Here is a 20,851-nt window from a genome sequence, read left to right as displayed (position 1 = left end):
CCGAAGTGCGTATACCGCTTTAAAACGTATTATCATCAATCTCACGATCAGAGGTTGCAATGTTAGCCATCTTGTTGTTTTATAATCTTTGCTTGTGCCCTGTCTGCCTGCACTGCTCACATCTCTACCTGTCTTTGACAGCTAGCTCGCTCCCGCTGGGCCTGCTGGTTTGTATTCCAATTTTATTTTAGCAAAAACCAGCAGAAGCAGCGGAACAACCCGTATTATCCGTTCAAGTAGGGCCGGAAATCCCTAGAAAATCTTTCTTTACTGTTTGCCGACGATTCCCTGACCGGAACCGGATGGAGTTGTGAACCCAACAATAGTGACCCCGCCGGGAAAGTGGATTGTTTGCGTCGTGCGGAAACCCAAAGTTGTCGTCGTCGTCGCGGGTGAGAAAAAAAAAGTTGTAAATCTCGCGTGAGTGTCGTAATTTTCCCGTGATAGATTCTCCCAGTTCCGTGGGAAAGAGGTGGCCATTTGATAAGTGTTTTTATCTGAAACTTCCGCGTCACGTGAAACCGTTATCGAAGAAGGAACCCGCTGAGTTGGCAGAGGTAAGCAACTTAATTTTCGGTTCCGTATGTTTCCAATTACTTGGATTCCGGAGGGGTGCAAGAGGAGGCAGGTCATAACAAATCGGATTCTGTGTGTGTGAGTATGGCTCTTTCTTTGGCCATTGTTGCGGTGAACAATTTTCGATTGCTCAAGAATTTGCCTTCGGCCATTCTCCAGCACAAAAGAAGAACCTAAATCTGGTCCACGTCGAAAGTGGCCAACAACGCAGCAGCCAGCGAATTAAATCACGGCCCCGCTGCCGTCGCCGCCACCGCCACCGTCGTCTCCGGTCGTGGCCAAAGTATGGCATGCCATTATAGAGCAAGGTACCAGCACAACACGGCAAGAAGACACACAGAGGCCACAAGACACCGAGAAATAATTGAAGGGGGAAGAAAGAGGAGAAAAGAAAAAAAAAATACGATGAGCTAACTGTCTCGCAACAACAAGACGACGACTCTAGAAAGGTACAGCGTCGGACAGATGTTTCGAGCTAGGGTTTACCGAGCCGGTCCGTGGTCTCGGATTGGCATTAGTTCAAATAAGAAAGTTTTCTTTATTTCTAAGCGTTATGTAAAGCATTGTAAATTTTCTAGAAAATATTACTACGGTAACGATTTTGAAAACCTCATGAGCAATAATGTTTTTTAGATTTGTGATATTATTGTTCATAACGAATCAATTTAAATCAATTTAAATTTTTTAAATCAATTTAAAAATAACTTCGCGGTCCATCTTGACAGAAAATGTCCTACTTGACAGCTCGTTCTAAGTTTTTCATTCAGAAAAATCAAAACACGAAATTTGTATTATTTTCTTCTCAACATTTCTCTAACCTAAAATCGAGCCAAACATTTCATTAGGGCACAAAACCAAAAAGTAAACATTCGGGATTATTCCACTATTCCACTCCATAGTACACTCCCTACATGCCCTCCAAGAATCAGATTGATAGCAAACAATTTCCTATTAAAAAAATCAAAAAAACAAAAGGGCCCTTTTCTTTTTCGTTAGTTTTTCGTGGTTAAGGAACTTTCTATGTTATAAAGTGAACTTTTCATATATTCTTAACACTAATTCACTTCAAAACAAAGTTTGGTTAACGATTCACCAAGGGTTTCTGCAGAAAAAAAAACTTCGTCGAAATACAATATTGAATACGGCCCGCGGCTGCTGTTCAGTACACTTTTGAAGAATTTTAATGTTTCACATACCTTATCTGCTCCATTCGATCATAAAACTTCACCAATTATCAAAATTTCCACTGAATTCCTCATTATTTTGTAACTAAACAAAAGGGCCCATAAACATCATTCAAAACAACAATCCGGTGACAGCGCTTTAGTGCCCTTTTTAGTTCTCTTCGAAATTGCATTTAGAAAGGGCCCATTATGAACAGCAGTTGGAAAGCTAAAAGGGCCTAATAACGAGATTTTTTAAAATTATGAGTTTTATTGCGAAAATCAACATAAATTAAGAAGCAGTAAAGCAGAGTTGAGGATAATGGTGTGTTTTATCGAATCATCAGTAAAAATACCATCAGTCATGCTTATTTTTTAAATAGGAATTGAAACAAGTTGTCCATTTTTTGCAAGCGATTTTCTCGAATCGCGGTTTTTGCTTTTGTGCCCTAATGAAATGTTTGGCTCGAAATATGACTTCAAAAATGCTCCTAAGTTATCAGCTGCCGTTCTAATCTATGCTGCCGTTCTGATCTTTGTTGCCGTTTTACGCATAATTGTCCCATGTTCAAAAAGGGCAACTAAGAAAAACGCGGTTGAAAATTTTCGATCGATTTCTGTGTTTCTACGCATAATTGTCCTGTGGATTCCTAATCACCCCGGTTAAAATTTTATGAAAAAAAAAAACATTTTCAGCATCTTATCACCCTTATTTATAATCCTCTTGCAGATAAACAGGTAGACAAGATGAAATGCTTCGTAAAGCTCATCATTTCTTGATAGAAAATATTTTTTTGTTAATTTTTTTAAAGGACCCTCTATCACACCCCCACACCAAAAAGCTCATAATTGAGCCCCCTGGTAGTGGCCTCCTTAAATGCTCAGCTAACAAAAGTTAATGTAAAGGACGAAGGCAAACTAAATTTATGCTGAGAGCATTGTTTTACAAAGAAATGCTAATATTGGTGTGCAATGAAGATTAACTACGTGGAAAAAAGTTTTCCTTTTAAGGGATCCACAAAACTAAAATAAATTAAATTTGCTCGAAATATAACCTATTTTATGTATTCGGTTATAAGTGTATTCTATTGGAACAGTTCGTGTAAATTATGTTTTAAGTGCTGTTTTAATCTGATTTAAAAAAATAATTTTGATGGGACAATTATGCGTACAAGTTCAACAATGGGACAAACAGACTTGGTGTTGTTTTCTATGATTTTTTGAACAAAGTACTAGATTTTGTTTGTGTTTTTTTTTCTGAAAGTATACGTAAAACTAAGCTTAAAAATGATGAAAAGTCGAAATCGTCAAAAAATCACAATTATGCGTAGAACGCCCGTATGATGGTGTAAAAAATTGTAGCATTAAAGAATTTATAAATTTAAGATTTATAATTTTTAATTCATACATCTTTTCTATTGTTTCCCAAAGAATGTTTAAATTTAGAAAAAAATAGTCAGCTTTTGTTACTTCCAATCAAGTTCATTTTTGGGATTTGACCACAGTACGCCTACCGGAATATGCCCCAATAATCATTTTTGACATCCGAATGTCTATATCTTTGGGAACAGCTTGAAATATGGGTCACAAGAATAAATATTGAATGTATTAAACATAAAATCTAGAGTTTCTTTTAAAGGTTCTATAAACTATTGTGTTTCATATGTTTATAGGACCTTTTCAAAAAAAAAAAAAAAAACTCTAGAAATTAACAATACATAAGGTTAATAAAACATCACTTAAAACTTAAATGAATTTAAATATAGAACAATTCCAGCTCAAATCAGGAATTTTTCTGGTACTTTTGTACCCGACCCTCTCCGATGAATCTTTGTAGACATGTTATCCCACTACCGGTTTACAAAAAAATTGACGTTAAAACCACTTTTCAAAACAACAGTTTTAGTAAATGATTTTTGTATTTTTTTAGGATAGACATACCATCCTGTATTTTTCTTAAGTCTTTTGGTTATATTCAAAAATTTTGAGCGAAGAAGAATCGTGACATCACCATTAAATTTAGGATTGAGACTTAAAAATCAAAAAATCTCATAGATGTGGCGTGTATTTTTGTTTCAGTGTATTTTTTCAGAAAGTTCGTCCAATTTCCTACAAGTTTGTCTTGGACCACTTTTCGATACGACGCAACGGTTTTGAGATACAGTAATTTTTAAATTTCAAAATACAAAAATATTTAAATACCTTACGCCCTTCTCAAATGTTATTTTCGAGTTCTATTGACTCCATATACACAAAAATGGCTTATATAGGCCTAGGATAACATGTCTACAAAGTTTCATTGAAAATTGAGAGGGTCGGGTAAAAAAGTACCAGAAAAAATCCTGATTTGAGCTGGAATTGCTCTATACAGAGATGATTCGAGTGTAAAAATAAATTTCTTTAAGAAATCTTCCACAGAAAAATTTCATCTTGAAGATTATTTTGACGTTTCTTATTTAGATATAACAAACATTTCAATATTTTTTTTTTTTCAACAAGAAATCGAATTTTTGCACTAAAAAATTAACGATGTACTACAAAGTTGTTCTCCGGATCGAAACCTACAAGATATCTCTAAGATGAGATAATTTTACCGGGTTGAGAAAAATTTTCTAGAAGAAGAGTTAAAAAGTGAAAAATAAATCAATTGAAATTCCATTTTAACTTCGGATCAAACCTGGAGCAACTAAAGCTTAACCAAATAAGCTTAAATTTTCAGGCTAGCTTCTGGGTCTTTTAAATTATTGCTTGAAAAGTTCGGTTGATACGTTCGAAATTAAACACTTTGGTCTTTTTCATATATCCGTGACCGATCATTTTGATAAAATTACCACTTTGAAATTTGTCCGCAATTTAATATAATAAATATGGTATTTCTTTTTCTCCATTCCCTCCCACAGTGATTCTCTGTTATTGCTGAACAACCACTTTTGCTATTGCAAACTGAGCCAATAGAAGAAGGGGCTGTTCCGCGTGTAAGTGAAACAAAACAGCAGCCGCCGCCGCCAGGATGATGCACGGACATCCAGCCCCGCCCCAGCACATGGGCCACCCGCCACCACCGCCGCCCCATCTAACGCATCTGACGAGCGTGCCACCGCCGAGTGTGCCGCCCCAGGGACCACGGTGAGTTACATTCAATTTCCAGACAACGTCTTAATAATTTTCTCACAATTTCGCCAAAAACCAGCAACGCCACCTAATCAATCATGTTAATGTTGCGTTCTATTGACGAAATGCTCGGACCGGTTTGCTGACACTTTTGAACGCCGAAGCGCAGGCAATTACGGAATCATCCGAAAAATTTAACCCTTCTCTCGACACGATACAATGTGCGGCGCTCTATTTTTTCGCATCGTCTGTGAGTGTACAGAGAAAGAGGCTTTATTTTTTTCTTATTGAGTTAACAAGGCAGCGCACATGGCCCATGCAATAAAATGCACATTTTCATTTGACGTTTAATATGATAGATGGTTTGATCGCTGCACACACACACACGAACATCCAAAAAATAAAATAAAAAGCCGACGTCGAGGAGAGAGGAGAGAGATGCAGCAATAATTGCAACAGTCGGTCGACAGCATCCGCGTCTCACGCGGCCAAAAAGTGCAATGAAATGCATATTTAGAGCCGACTGGCAAGCGTCAACAATGCGAGCGATCTGGTTTTGGCAGCCAGCAATGTTTGGTTCACCCTTTCCTGTACTGCACCAGTTTATGCTGCACCAGGTAGCAGCGACGAAAAAAAAAAAAGTGCAATTATTTGCATAAACAGAGGAAAAGTTAAGAGAGGGATTAACGAACCGGGTACGGAAAGAAGAGGGAATCCGTCCGTCGATGAAATGTGATGTGGTCCCTCAAAAAAAAGGGGCCGGACAGGACTGGTTGCCGTCGGAGACAGACACCCTTAATCGATTGTCATAGACGGGTAATTTCCCAATTATCCTGTCGATTTGACACCTCTTTGTAGGGAATGTAAATTTGCTGTTTAAAGTGATACTCTGGAGTCGTTCATTAAAAATTAGAGAATGGCATCAATTTAGCTCAAATATTCAGAAATATCAAAACATTTAATAATTATTTATATAACGGCATGATTCGAAATACAGACACTTAGTAGCATATCATTTTCGTTATAGCCGACAAAAAATCATGTAATAAGTTGGAAATGAAGAAATATCATCAGGATGTAGTATTAACGGTCAGTTTTAATAGAATGCATGAAAACATGTCTTTTCTAACAATTTTTCATCAGAATTTGAAAATTAAAAAGACTTGTTGTGCTTCGAATCCCGGACACTGATAAAAGCTGATTCGAAATCCGGACACTCGTTTTTGCTCATGAATCGCTCAAATTTGGACTGATATGTTAGTGAATGGCATTCTTTAAATCTCAAATAAGCTGTTAACATCAAAACAATCGATATTTTATATACAAATTTGCTAGAATTTAATAAATTCAAAACTATAAATTTCTGCTTTGCCTTCCCGGTGCTGCGGACGCCTTTGAAATATTTCACGTGAAATGTTTCGCATTTTTGGTAACCTTATTATTTTATTTTATTTATTTGTGTTGACATTAACAAATGTACAATGAAAGTTGATGTTAGAATTCCTCAAATAACACAGTTTTGACATTCATAATGCGAAGTTATATCCAAATAATTGATTAAACAAGATGAGGTGTCCGGGTTTCGAAGCGTCCGGGAATTCGAATCATGACGTTATTAGCCTGTTGCAAACATTACCTAAAGTTTTTGTCAACCCTTCAAAAATCGAGCCAGGGGACAAATCAACAAAATTTCAAATACCTTCAAAATTTCAATGGAAGTTTTAGGTGCAATCAGCAAACAACAATTTAAAATATATTTTCTTTCGTTTAGAATTATTTTTTCTTGATTTTTTTTTCGACTTACTATTTTACAGTAACGCAAGAAGTTTTTTTTGTCGGAAAACTTTTTTTTCGCCAAAAATGCTGGTTTGAAATGCATTTTAAAAACCTCAAAAATTCAGATATTCCAAAATTAAAAAGTCTTTTAATTCAAAACGTTACAAATTCCTAAATTTTAATATTTAGAAATATAACAAAAATCAAAAATCAGTAAAAATAATTTAAATAAAAATAAAAATGCAGAAATTAATGAAAACCAAAACTCATGAAATTGAAAAAATGCAAAATTCAAAATATTTAAAATAATGATATTATAAATTCAAAAAGTTTTTTTTTTAATCTTGGGGCTTTAAAAATCTAATTACAGCCCGCCCGTACTTGATCGTTCAAACTCCTCGTCAAAACTTCACTATGGATAATCGAATAACGAAATTTGTATTTCTTAAAATGTTGATCTCTACTAGCCTATATTATGGCTCTAAAAATGCTCCAATAATTTAAGAATTACAAATTTAAGTATTTTAGGATTTAAGAATTTATAAATTTTAGAATGTTTGAATCTCTTAACCTCTGAATCTGATTTTTTTTCTCTAAGAATCATAAAATTTCATGTGAAACAATATGGTTAGTACAAATTTTGATTTTTTTTTATTGCGAAAAGATTGTACTTTTGAACTTTAATACACGTTGTTCAAAATTAATTTAGCTTGCCAATTAAAAAAAATCATGATTTAAAAAAATATTGAGAAAGTCGAAATCTTGCAATTTTAATTTTTTTTTAATGCTCTAATAATGTGCTAATCATACATTTTCTAATCTCTTGGAAAATCTATCCTTTATAAGATCGTTAACAGGGGTGACAATAGGTCTGGAGGATGGAATTGGGTCATACAAAAATGCAAAAAAAAACATGATCCCTAATGACAATTAAAAAAAACACAATTTTATTGGATATAATATAGTACAGTGTCAAAATTGGGCTGTAGTGAATAGATTTGGATGCTTCAAGTTGCAAGAGATAGGTATTTATATCCTCTCTCGAGCGACCAATCTGGATCCGGACCTACGGGTATGTCCCAAAGAGCTATTTTTACTCAATGACAGTAAAACATGTGTAAACAATTTTTTTCGACACTTTTTAGGCCGATGCAAGTGTTAAAAAATATAATAATTGAAATAAAAGCCATAAACTCAACATTTGAATACGAAAAGTGTTTTAAAAGGCATTTATACTAGTTCAGATGTTTTGCAATCATTTGTTTTTTGAAAATGTAAGATTTGACGAAAGCTAAAATTTTAATGAAAAAGAAATCTTTTTGATATCATTGTAATTTGTAATTTGTTTGTTTATTTGTAACGATAGCCTGTTAGTGTATACACTTTGCTTAAGGACAAGGAAATAACGGTAAAGGAAATTACAATGGATAGTTCGATAAATCAAACAAATTGTAGCTTATTTAAACAACAGCTAGAACAGTGGCAGCAAAAAATTTGGGCAGTAGATGATTAAATAAAAAAAATGCAGAATTAACAAAAAAAAATACGAAATTAAAAAATCTTAAATTCCAAACATTAAAAATAATAGTATTTAAAAATTCGAAAATTAAAAAAAAATCAGAATTTCAAAAACATTAAATAGAAATGTAAATCATTAAATTGTAAAATTCGAAATTTTTCTAACAGCCTGTACTCGATTATTCAATCTCCTCGCCAAAACTTCACTCTGAATAATCGAATCACGATTTTTTTGTTTTTCAAAATTGTGGTATCTAGGCTCCAAAAATGCTTCAAAGTTATCTTATTTTTAGTTATCTAAAAAAACGGCTATGATTTAATTTTATTAATTTCCAAATTTTTGATTTTTGAGAGGTTTTTACAATTTTAAACCCTTTTTTTGAAAATGATAAAATTGCATGTGTAAAAATATGACGTTAGAGGACAGTAAACAAGAAAATTAAATTAACATATACCAAAAATTAAATAAACAAATATAAAACTGTTCAAAACTGATTAATAAAACGCAAGAAAAAAGGGCAGTAGAAAGTAAGTCGTTTTTGCATATGTTGCCATGATACTAGTTTTTGCCCAACAAACATTATATTCTTCTAAATTGGAATTGGCGATTGCCAACATTCCAAACAAACATTTTTTTTTCACATAATGGGAGGAAAGTGGTCTGGAATTAAAAAAAAATATTAGTTTTTATCTCAAAGAGACTGATTTTTTAAAGAGATTTTGCATAGGTTTATTCTGAGAACAAATACTATTTTTTATGACAGAAATACAATTTTTTGAGCTTTGGCACACGTTGTTCAAAATTCATTTAACTTGCCAATTTTTTGAAAAAAAAAACATAATTTTCAAAAAAATGGATAAAATCGGAATTTTTTTACTAATTTTCAATTCTTCCAATGCTCTAATTGTCTATTTTCTATAAAACTGGGTCATACAAAAAATGCAAAAAAACAACCCGACCCCTGATGACGGTAGTCAATTCAAGTCAAAAAGCCACAAATGCAACAAAAAAAAATCGTGGATATATTGTTGTGTCTTAATCGGGCTGTAGTGAATGGATTTGGATGCTTCAAGTTGTAAAAGAAAGGCATCATTTTAGTCTTCTCCCGAGCGACCAATCTGGTTCCAGATTATTCGACAGTTTTGTTCCGAAAAACTATTTTTAGTCCAAAATGACAGTTCAATGACATGTGTAAACAATGATTTGTTTTTGACATTTTTCATTAAAAAATGTTTAATAGGTGTTCTTTTTACATTAAAAAATGGAACAATCGTTGAATAAAACAATAATGTTTTGTTAAGTTATTATTTCATTTCTACTATATTTTCAAGGTTCATAAAAAAAAAACAAAACTTAAATTGCCAGTTAATTTGCACAATTTGCTCCTTGTTTTAGACCCGACCTGTGGTCCAAGAGAGGGATAATTATCATGTAAAAATTGTTCATGCTATGGACAAGTATTTTTTTTTACTAATTTAGCTGAAATATAAGCTACTAGTATATTGAGTTTTTTCTGGGCTCAAGCCTAATTAATGTTTCCAACGAGAGATTACCCGTCTTTAAGCATCTGAGTCGAACTCTTGCTGTGAGTCTTTCATATAAACCAATGACACATCTCGAATCCACAGTAGAAACATGTCACCGTCCGTCGGTACATGTCCCTTCATGTCCGGCAAGTTGGTTCGAAGTTCTGCATCGTGCAACCCCGGTTGACGACACATTGCGAAATAAAGATCCTCGTCCAACATGGTCCAGCAGCAACAAAAAGCACGGTGGCTAAACCTGGAGTCCTTCTTTGTGTGGCCGTCGACGTGCACAATAAATAAATAAAAATTATAATAGGAACCCCTCTGCTTCGCAGGGATCTCCACAATAACTATACCTCACAGGTTAGAGTCCCCTACTGCTACTATAGGGATGTGCCCGTTCCACTGATGGCCATATGAAGCGGTGTTGTTGTCCTACTCTGCCAAGCAGGTAGTCTCGCAGAGTTCGTCCAAAATTTTCGCCACTTTTTTCGGCAATTGAATTGAGACAGAGAGAAGAAGCACTGTTTAATAATAAACATGACTTTGTAAGAAACTGCGGCTGCTCGCGCGCATACACAAGCAAAAAAAAGTGCTTTCCTCAGTGAAGTGGTGCCTCGCAGGAGGAAGGAGTTGCATCCGAGCATATCAAACATCTCGCGGCGTCGGGTGAAAATGCATTGCTTTTTTCGGCAAAACTCTTTTCAGGGCCGCCAATTCAGGTTCCTGCTCGTGGTGTGAGAGAGGTCGGTCCCCCCCAGCACTGGACATAAGTGATTGGTGATGACAAGTGAAAAACAGGCTCCCGGCGAAACGTGCGGAGTGGATTAGGGATCTCCTACCCGCGTGTTGATGACGACGACGACGACGGGTGCTTAGAAGGGTTCTTTTTTTTTGCTGCTTCCATGTCACCCTACTGGAGAGTTTTGGGTGAATTAGATGGACTTGTGCGCAAGATTGCAGATCTAATCTACTCCGGGATGATGACCTTTTTGGCACTTTTGATGGGTCAATCACTTGATTCGAATGTTCTGAAATGGGTTATTGTGCTCGAAAATGTAGTAAAAAAAATACGACATTGTTAAATTAAATGCTGAATAGAAAATGCAATCTTTTTTTACGTATTTTGAATTTTGGGACCAAAGATCGGTAAGAGGTAAAAGCTCAGGGGAAGTCATTTGACACATTCTTCAGTGACAAAAATGACACGTTTTGGCTGATAAGTCGAACATTTAAATATTTATTCGTTGCTTTATTGCTCCAATCAATTAACAATGACAAATGTTTATCATAACTTAAACACGAGTCATTAATTTGTATGAATCGATGTCTACTTAAAATTATTTCTGGAGACTATTTTGAAAAGGTTTAATAAACCAAATTTTCAGTTTTTGCTTTTTAGGTGCCCTCGCTCAAGGCGGTTTCAAAAACACCCAAAAAGCAAAAACTGGAAATTTGGTTTATTGGTCCTTTGAAAAAAACTCAAGATTTGTCCAAGTTCATACAAAACGATGCATAAAAATTAAAAAAAAATCTGTATCTTTTGAAGGAATTTTTGATTCGGCAAAGTTGTAGGTATGGGTAAGGACTACACTGAAAAAAATGATACACGGTAAAGAAATATGGGTGTTATTTAATTTAATTTTTGTCACTAAAACTTGATTTGCCAAAAAACATTATTTTTCATTTTTTTTAACAAAACTGGAAATTTGGTTTATTTGACCTTTTGAAAAAAAAAAACTCCAGAACTTCATTTTTCGATATAAAATCGAATTAGCAATCAAAAAGTACTTCAGTAAAATTTTAATAAATTGCACCGTTTTTAAGATAAAGTCGCAGTTTTTCATATTTTTAAATTAGTGCGTATGTTTGCCCGCTTTTGAAAAAAATATTTTTGAAGAGCTGAGAAAATTCTCTATATTTTGCTTTTTAGAACTTTTTTTATACGACCCGTAGATGCTGAGATATTGCCATGCAAAGGTTCAACAACCCACCATTTTCTAATGTCGATATCTCAGCAACTAACTCAGGTCCGATTTACAATGTTAAAATATGTAACATTCGTGAAATTTTCCGATTTTTCGAAATAAATATTTTCAAAAAATTTAAATCAAGACTAACATTTCAAAGGGGTCTAATATTGAATGTTTGGCCCTTTCGAAAAGGACATTTGAAAATGGTGGGTTGTTTGGGTGAGACTTAGAAAGCATCAATTTTCCTGCTTTTAAACCTTTGCATGGCAATATCTCAGCAACTAAGGGTCGTATCAACAAAAATCAAAAAAAGCAAAATATAGAAAATTTTCCCTGCTTTTCGAAAATATTTTTTTTTTTCAAAAGTGAGCAAACATGGGCACTAATTTAAAAAAAAATTAAAAACTGTGACTATTTTCAAAAAAGTTACTTAAAAGTGGCAATTACTTGAAAACGGTGCACTTTATCAAAATTTCACAATAGTACTTTTTGATTGCAAATTCGATTTTACATTGAAAAACAAAGTTCAAAAGTTTTTGGAACCAATATTTTGATTTTTTGTAAAAATCAGCATTGATTCAAAAAAATCATAACTCGGTCAAATATTTTTTGCACAACCGGGAAATTTCTGAAAACTTGGCATTTGATGTTCCTTACTGTTTACAGTCTGTTTCCATATAAAAAAAAATAAATAAAAAGTGTTTTTTTGGCAAATCAAGTTTTAGTGATAAAAAAATTAAATTAAAAATCCCTAAAATATTGTTTTACCTTGTATCATTTTTTTCAATGTAGTCCTTCAATACAACTTTGCCGAAGACATCAAAAAATTCCTTCAAAAGATACAGATTTTTTAATTTTCATACATCATTTTTGTAGCGACAGCAGCCAAATTTGTATGGAAAATTATATGGACAAACTAATGATGCAAAATGGCTTCTTTGGGCATACCAAAAGCATTATAAGTAGATTATAAGGCTTGTACAAATATTTTTAAAAGTTTTTGCTAATTGATGTATTAAGACATTTCAGATTAAAAATTCACTTTTGTTTGAGAAGGCAACCCATCCTCAATTTTTCAAACCCATTTCTTTTTTATCAAATCAATTATGGCTTAAAATGCAAAAGAAAAAAACAGATGAAAACTTTTCCAGTTGTAACGGTTATTCCTAAATAGAGGCGTCAAATTTAGAGATATTTGGCAGAAACCTGTAATGTTAGGCACCGCAAAATTCACACGTTTTCCCCATTTTTTTCTGTTCGTTCCCTTCCTACTCAAAGTTCCCAACGGCCAAAGAGTCACGCAATATTTCCGCAGCAGCGCGCGGCAGCAGCACTCACTCGACATTTACGCACAGTTCACAGCTTTTATTATTTATTTGTTTTTATCCACAAATGTACGCAAATTCTTTCCTCACCCTTTTTCCAGAGGCTATTGCAATAGGATGAAACGGGAGACGTCGTCGACGATGATTTCTTCTTCTTTTTCTGCGCTTGATAGCTTTGCAAAATAAAATAAAAGAAACGAAAGAGGTGTCCTTTTAAATGTCCACAATGCGAAATAGTGCGGAATAATAGTAAAAAGGATGCTGCTGCTGCCGGCCAGGACGAAATGCGCGCGCGGTGGTGCCAAAGAGGAAAATGAATTTATTACATTCTCACCCGGTGAGAGATCGCGCGACCACGTGTGCGTTTGGGTCATCGCATAAAACGGTGTGAATGTTTGAATTACGGAAGGTGGACTTGATTTCATCCAACGCGAAGATTCTTTAAAATTTTGACCATTTCTACTAGCGACAAACACACTGTTCAAACCGCGAGAGCGCGAACTGTCGCACTGCAGGAGAGCTCGTCCTGTCCAGCGCTAGGAAATAGATCGTATAACCATGAACAGGCTCGGGGAACGCCACGACGTCGCGCGAAAGAAGAGTTTACCTGGTGAGAAATAACAATGTCCCTTTGCACCGGAGGAGGAGAAGAATTGAGCAAGCAAGCAAGAGCCAGGAAAAAAGAGACATACCGCCGTCGTGCTGTGTGCGATCAGCTCTCACTTTAATGATATATGACAGTGTTTAAATAGGGTAAATCAGCTTGCGGTTTGGGGACTCGAGTTGACCAGATTAGTACTGCGAAAACATCGGCCGCGAGCAGATCTAGAAAAAGAGCCAGCAGCAGCACAAGCAGAAGCATATTAGGAGCGAACACAAAGTCACCATCCATTTCTTCACACCGGAAAGAAGAACACGAGAGAGCGCGCGGAACCTTCTTCGGAATCGACGACCCAATCCCCATCCCAAAAGCATGCTGCTGGACAGAAGACACTTTCTACCATTCCCGGCCCTGCCGGCGAGTTCCTCCTTCAGTTCCCTACTGTCCTACTACAATCGTTCCTCTCTGTTTTCTTTCAGGATCAACAACAACCGACACCATCATCATCCGCGTGTCCCGGCCGGCGACCACCACCAGCAGACCTTGGGACCACCCCACATGGTTCCACTGCCCCACCAGCAGCAGCAGCATGGTGGCAGCCGGAAGCCACACTACGGTAACAACAACGGAATCGTGTCCGGCGGCGGAATACCTCCCAAGCACCACATGGGCAAGACACAGCAACCGTACAACAACAGCAACAGCGGCAGCTACCGGACGAGTGGCCACGGGGTACATCACAGCGCCGGCGGCATTCCGGTGGTGTCGGCGGCCGGCAATCTGGGCACCAAAACGAGGATGATTCCTGCGCATGAACGTGAGTGTTGGATACTCTGTGGATTTAAGTGATTTTGTGGGGGATATTCGGACTAAAAACGTGTGGAAAGTGATTCCCAGAGATGCTGTTTATTGCAACAGCAATGGAGTTGGACATATTCCGTCGGCATATTTGATGACCAAAATTTACCGACGGTAATGTCAATTTTTTTTAGATTAGTTGGTGGTTAGTTCGAAATTCAAAGCCAAACTGGATTTGACGCGTGCATAAAGCCACATGAGCTTATCGTTTGTGTATCGGTTAACAAATTTGTAGAAGACTACAAAAAGCGACAAAACTATTCCCAAACCCAAAATTTCGGATTTTTAAGATCAAATGTTACGTTCTGTTACATTCTGAAAGTGCATAGCAATATATTTTCAACGGTGAGCACTTTGGTCCCGAGACCTTCAATTGAAAAAAAAAAAAAGTTTTCATTTGATCTGTTTTAATAATAATTTAGTATTTTTTATTCGAAGTCAAACTTATCACCTTTCTTTTGCAACGTGATGTGATTTTTCCCTATCTTAATGTGAGTGTCAGGTTAGGATGCGGGTTCTAAAAAAAGTTTTTGTAGAATTTAGGATTTTAACTATAATCATCAACTTTTTATACTTTGCATTTAGTTATTTAGGGACAAAATTAGTAATAGTCGATCAATCAATAGAGAAGTGATATCGGATTAAATTTGTTGATCTGTTGATGATTGTATCGACCATTGTTGCGAATCGAGGATCTACTGGAATTCTGACGATCAAATGGTCGTCTCTTTTTCAATTCACGACTTGTAAAATATGAACTGTTAATCTATTTTTTTGTTTTTGTTTTTTTTTAAGAAGCCAGACAGGTTTAAAAGAAACGTTCTAGATTTTTTTGGCTATTAATTAAAATGTCGGGGATTTGAGATAAGAGTAGCTTTCGGATAAGTTACTTTAAATCTTGTATTAAATTCAAGTTAGGTAGTTATCCGTAAATGATTATATGGACTTATATTAATAATTTAACAATTTGGACTTATGAATAACACACAACTGTGCATTTATTCTGGAGTCAGATCCATACAGCGTCAGTGTGGAGTATTTTTTGAAAACGGCACGACAAGACTACTGACGGACGTGACAGGACGAGGGCCCAGTTTAGAGGTTTCGACATCAACGATGTGCGGCTGGATCACCCTCCCAAAAAAAATATATATATTTTAATATATTAATATTTTAATATTTTAATATTTTAATATTTTAATATTTTAATATTTTAATATTTTAATATTTTAATATTTTAATATTTTAATATTTTATTGTTTTAATATTTTAATATTTCAATATTTTAATATTTTAATATTTTATTATTTTAATATTTTAATATTAGAATATACAAGAAATAAACAAACATTTCTATTTTTAATTTTAATAATTTAAAATTCCTTAATTTAAAATTTTTCTGATCTGTTTTTTTTTTATTTTGTAATGTTTTTAGTTTTCTAAATTATTATGGTTGAAATTTTTGAATTTTCGATCGAGATGAAACTATTGCTTGCTATACTGAGGGTATTTATGTTTTATCAACCAATTAACCAGTCCTTCTCCTTTCGATATCAACAATGTGCGGCTGGATCACTCTCCCAAAAAAAAAAAAAAAAAAAAAACAAAAAATTGCAATTTCTTATTTTTACCTAAAGAATCGAGTCGAGTCCAATTTTTTTAAATACGGTAGTTGTTCGGTAACTGGGCTGAGAACGTAGCCCAGTCCCCGAATGTTGCTCGTTAACTGGGCTGAACAAAAAGTAACGAGAGGATCTCCGATGCATAATATTTTCCAGATGGAATATAAAAATAAAAGTAACTCAAATTTATTTACAATCCTTACTTTTCATATTTCTTTAATTGTAACCTGAAATTAAACAAACGTTTGAAAAAAGTTTTTTTGTTATTTATTGAATATGATTTTTGAATCCATTAACCCCTTGGTTTGTTTTGGTTTTTTGACGTTTGTCTGCTTTTTAACTACGGCCCAGTTATCGAGCGCCCAGTTAAAAAGCAGCCCAGTTAAACAACGCCCAGTTACCGAACAACTACTGTATGTGCTTCATTAGATGTAACAGGTGCTGGCGCTCTGCCCTTGAATTTTTAATGGGATTTACTGCCGTTCTACGCATAATTGTCCCATGTCATGGTTGCAGCGAACCCTTATTTTTTTTAATTTATTTTTTTTGCATAGGTCGTTAACCAATTTTTTAAATCAACCTTACTAGGCTAGGACCATCCTATTTGCCAAACAAAAATATACGGGTATAATCAAGGATTTTATTATTTGGCCATTGTTTTGCATTCTATTTTTCGCGAGAATGGCGAAAAATCTAAATATTCCAACAGCAGCAAACGAATAAAGGAGGTATTAGACTACGGCAAACAAACTCGCACTTTTTGACAGTTTGTTTTTCTGCATATAATTTGTCTGTTTGCGAGATTGTTTGTGACAGCCCATGTTAAAGGTATAAGTGCGAGTTTGCTTGTTTTTTTTTATCAATGTCTAAATGTCTAATGTCTAATAAATATCATACCATAACCTTCAGAGTTCAATATCTCGTGAATTAAAAGGAAAACACTCGCCAAAATTAAAAAAAAAATTATCGTTTTACTAAATTTATGCTTGATCAGAAAATGTTGAATTTAATTAACCCGATTCGAGTGGTAGTTTGACGGTTCGCTCAGTAAGAAATAATTTGTTGACTACCAATCGCATCGGGTATTCCTTTTTGCACTGTTTTTGTACGATTAAGATGGAATAATTTATATAGATTTGGTGCTGGTAATGTTTTTTTTTGTGATGATTTTGATATAAAATCACAATTTTTCATCTACAGACCAGACTCGATTATCCGGAGGCCTCGGAAAAATTTCACTTCGGTAATCGAATCTTTATATAATCGAATAATTAAAAAAAATGTTTTTTTTTGTCTTCTTTCTGTTTGACGAGCTTAAGTGTGACCCCAAAACTACTCTAAAGTGCTTTAAAAAATTAAATCCTTGATGGCTGTCAAAATAGCGGTGGTAAAATATTGAATAATGCATTTGGTAAATTTTAAGGCTAAGATGTGGTCGCAGAGTTTGAATATAATGTAAAAAGCAAGAACCAAAAAAATCCACTTTTTTTTATTCGATTATCCAAAGTCTTATACAAACCTTTGTATAATCGAGTTTTTGGATAATCGAGGCTGGACTGTAATCATATCTAAACTAACCCTTGCGCAGTCATCATTTTTCGTAAGAATACTGGAGAGTTTTGGGCGATTACACCCAACATTCTTTTTTTATAAGCCGCCAGGCCAACTGATTCGTTTGAATGTTAAAATATTTTTTAGGAAAAATTAGGGGATCCCCCGTTCACGTTCTTGTTTAATCTAAAACTACTATTTTATTTGAAAAATTTAGCTCTACAAAATTAATAAATCTACAGTTTTGTCATTTATTTGCCATTCATCACTAGTCTAAAAGTGGCCAAGTCTTCTGTATAAAATTTACTGCAGATATGGTTCATTTAAGTTGGTTAGTTTAAACAACAATTAAATGCTATACTTGTTGGGAGTTTTGGTGCTGCTTCAATCTCTTGGAACAAAGTAAAAAGAATATTTTCCCAAAATCCCTTTTCAGCGAAACCGATCCACAATCACACCAACGTGGCCCCACCGGCACCAGTTCCTTCCAGCACCGCCGTACCAACCGTAGCGCATCACGCATCACCTGCAGAATCTTCAGCGCAGCAGCAGATTCCCGGAGCGCCGTCCGTATCCGTGACCGTCACGACCGCACCGCAGCCGGCAGGTCCGGTCACGACAACGACCAGCAACAATGCCGTTGTCGGTTCCGTGCCACCACCTGTCGTCACGTCGGTGCCGCCACCGACCGAAACCGCGGAAGATTCACAGCAAATGCAGCCAATGTCCCAGCTGCTGTCGTCTGTACCAGAAAACTTGGCAAACACTAAAGAGAAAACCCCAATGTGTTTAGTTAATGAATTAGCACGGTACAACAAGTGCCAGCATCAGTACCGGCTGACCGGAGAGTCGGGCCCGGCGCACAAGAAACGCTTCACCGTCACGCTCAAGCTGGGCGACGAAGAGTACACGGCGGAGGGTCCGAGCATCAAGAAGGCTCAGCATAGCGCGGCGAACGAGGCGATTGCCGCGACCAAGTACAAGCATCCGCCGGCCAAGATTAACCGGATCAAGGTCGGCGGAAAGGCACCGATCGGGAATATTACGCCCACCGTCGAGCTGAACGCGCTGGCCATGAAGCGGGGCGAACCGACTGTTTACGAAACGGAACAGCTGGTTCCGACGCTGCCGCCTCCTCCGCATGGCAACTTTTTCACGGCACCTCCGCCACCAAACTCACACTACGGTGGGGGTGGTGGCGGTGGGGGCTATCATCACCGTACTAACGGCGGCATGTACAGCAATCCGCCACCTCCGGGTGCGGTCCGGTATGGTGCGCCGGCACCCAACTCGTACAATCGTCGCGGCCTGAAGCCGGACTACCACTCGCGAGGCTACCTGTACAATCACCATCATCACATGCAACCGATGGTCCACCCTGCGCCGGAATCCTACAAGGTTACGCTGCACGTGGGGGAGAGGACATTTTTAGGAGAAGGCATCACACTGCAAGCGGCTCGCCACGACGCCGCGGCACGTGCCCTCGAGGTGCTGAAACCGTTGACGCCGGAAACAACCGGAAACGCCTCTGGTGGCAACTGTCACGACACTTCGATCGACAGTGACGATCCCAACTCCGAGCTAAAATCTCCAATCTCTCTCGTGCACGAGCTTGCTCTGAAGCGCAAGATGGCCGTCCAGTTTGAGGTGCACAGCGAAAAGGGTCCGCCGCACATGAAGGTCTTCACGACGATCTGCAAGGTGGGCACCATTGTGACCGAGGGCGAAGGCAACGGGAAGAAAATCTCCAAAAAGCGAGCCGCCGAAAAGATGCTCGATGAACTGCGAAACCTCCCGCCAACGTCCCCGGAGAAGAACGTGCGACCTCCGCTGAAGCCCAAGCGTAAGCTCCCCTTGCCGAAGAAGAAGACCCGCAACCTGATCAAGGAAAACGGCGAAGAGGATCCGCTGGACATGGTCAATCCCATCAGCCGCCTCATGCAGATTCAGCAGGCTCGCAAGGAAAAGGAACCGGAGTACACGCTGGTGGAGGAACGCGGCATGGCCCGGCGTCGTGAGTTCATCATGGAGGTGCTGGCCAGCGGTAAAACCGCCTCAGGCGTGGGTCCGACCAAAAAGATTGCCAAAAAGGAAGCGGCCGAAAGTTTGCTCGTGATGCTCGGCTACGGCCGATCCACCGTCGCCGCGAACGTCTCCTCACCCAACAAGGAGAACCAGTCGGCGAATGCGAACGAAGGGGGTGGGGTCGAAAAGCAGCACGGCGGACGTAAGGCTCAGTACAACGAGGGAGGAGCAGCCAAACACGGTGGCAGCGCTGGCCGCCAGATCGTGCCCGGCGTGCTGCAGTTGAACTCAGGTGCGTTAGGAACACTTGCTAGGATTATGAGTGAATGCGATTATAACCTTTTTTTCCTTTTCAAGGCGTCTCGAACAAAACCAACCAACCGGTTAAGGAGCCAGCGCAGGACGCCATCGACGGTGGTGATATCAAGCCGATTGCCATTAGTGTGACGAAGCCGGTTATCTCAACTGCTTCGAGTGCGACGACAAATGTTGCAGCGTCGCCGCCAGCGGCAACCACCACCTCCGCCACAACGGGAGGCAGCTCGTCGAATCCGGACGTCGGTAGAAAGAAGGAGCAGCTCATGTATTTGGCGCAGCTGCTCAAGTTTGAGGTGAGCATCGTAGTAACCATGTGCTTTCCATACAATGACAGTTGTTTTCCCCTTTTCCCACACACACACACACAGGTCATGTTCTCAGACTTCCCGAAGGGCAACCACGGCGAGTACCTCACGCTGGTCACGCTGTCCACGGATCCGCCCCAGCTGTGCCACGGTAGCGGCGCCAGCCTGGAGGAATCGCACGACGAAGCTGCGCGCGGTGCGCTCGATATCCTCAGCAAGATCGGGCTGGACAACGTGAAGCCGAAGGGAAGCGGCGGCGCGGTCACCGGCGATGACAGTAAGTCAAAGAAGTAAGGTGGGAGGGAGCGAGGGTTGGGGTATGGGAATGTTTTTAAACAGAAAGAGGGAGGAGGGAAGCAGTTTCCGTTTAGTAGACAAACTGGCAAAAGCACGACTTTGTTGGAAGACGCGCGCGAGAGAATACGGGGTTAAACGCATGCATTTAAAAACAAAAAAAATAAAATAGTGCTTTTAATAAATTCGTGCTTTGCTACTGAAAGTTTGCTCTACCCGGCGGTAACTGCCGGAAAATTTTAAAAGAAATGCTATTACATTAACTAAACATATTGGAAATATATTCATGCTAGAATTGGCAAACGGGG

The 20,851-nt window shown here is 37.6% G+C and overlaps 1 protein-coding gene across 1 annotated transcript in view; it reads left to right on the top strand.

Moving 5' to 3' along the window:
- Positions 1 to 144: 144 nt before the first annotated feature.
- Positions 145 to 20,851, top strand: part of LOC6031017 (double-stranded RNA-binding protein Staufen homolog 2) — a 31,371-nt gene continuing 10,664 nt past the window's right edge. The window contains exons 1-6 of the mRNA XM_001841817.2: positions 145 to 557; positions 4,640 to 4,865; positions 14,050 to 14,387; positions 18,038 to 19,918; positions 19,984 to 20,237; positions 20,313 to 20,526. Coding sequence (XP_001841869.2) covers positions 4,750 to 4,865; positions 14,050 to 14,387; positions 18,038 to 19,918; positions 19,984 to 20,237; positions 20,313 to 20,526 — 2,803 coding nt within the window. The 5' untranslated portion in view covers positions 145 to 557; positions 4,640 to 4,749. The remainder of the gene's footprint in view (positions 558 to 4,639; positions 4,866 to 14,049; positions 14,388 to 18,037; positions 19,919 to 19,983; positions 20,238 to 20,312; positions 20,527 to 20,851) is intronic.

Source organism: Culex quinquefasciatus, chromosome 3 (genome assembly GCF_015732765.1).
Source record: "Culex quinquefasciatus strain JHB chromosome 3, VPISU_Cqui_1.0_pri_paternal, whole genome shotgun sequence".
Taxonomy (NCBI): domain Eukaryota; kingdom Metazoa; phylum Arthropoda; class Insecta; order Diptera; family Culicidae; genus Culex; species Culex quinquefasciatus.
This window is presented reverse-complemented; position numbering and strand designations above follow the sequence as displayed.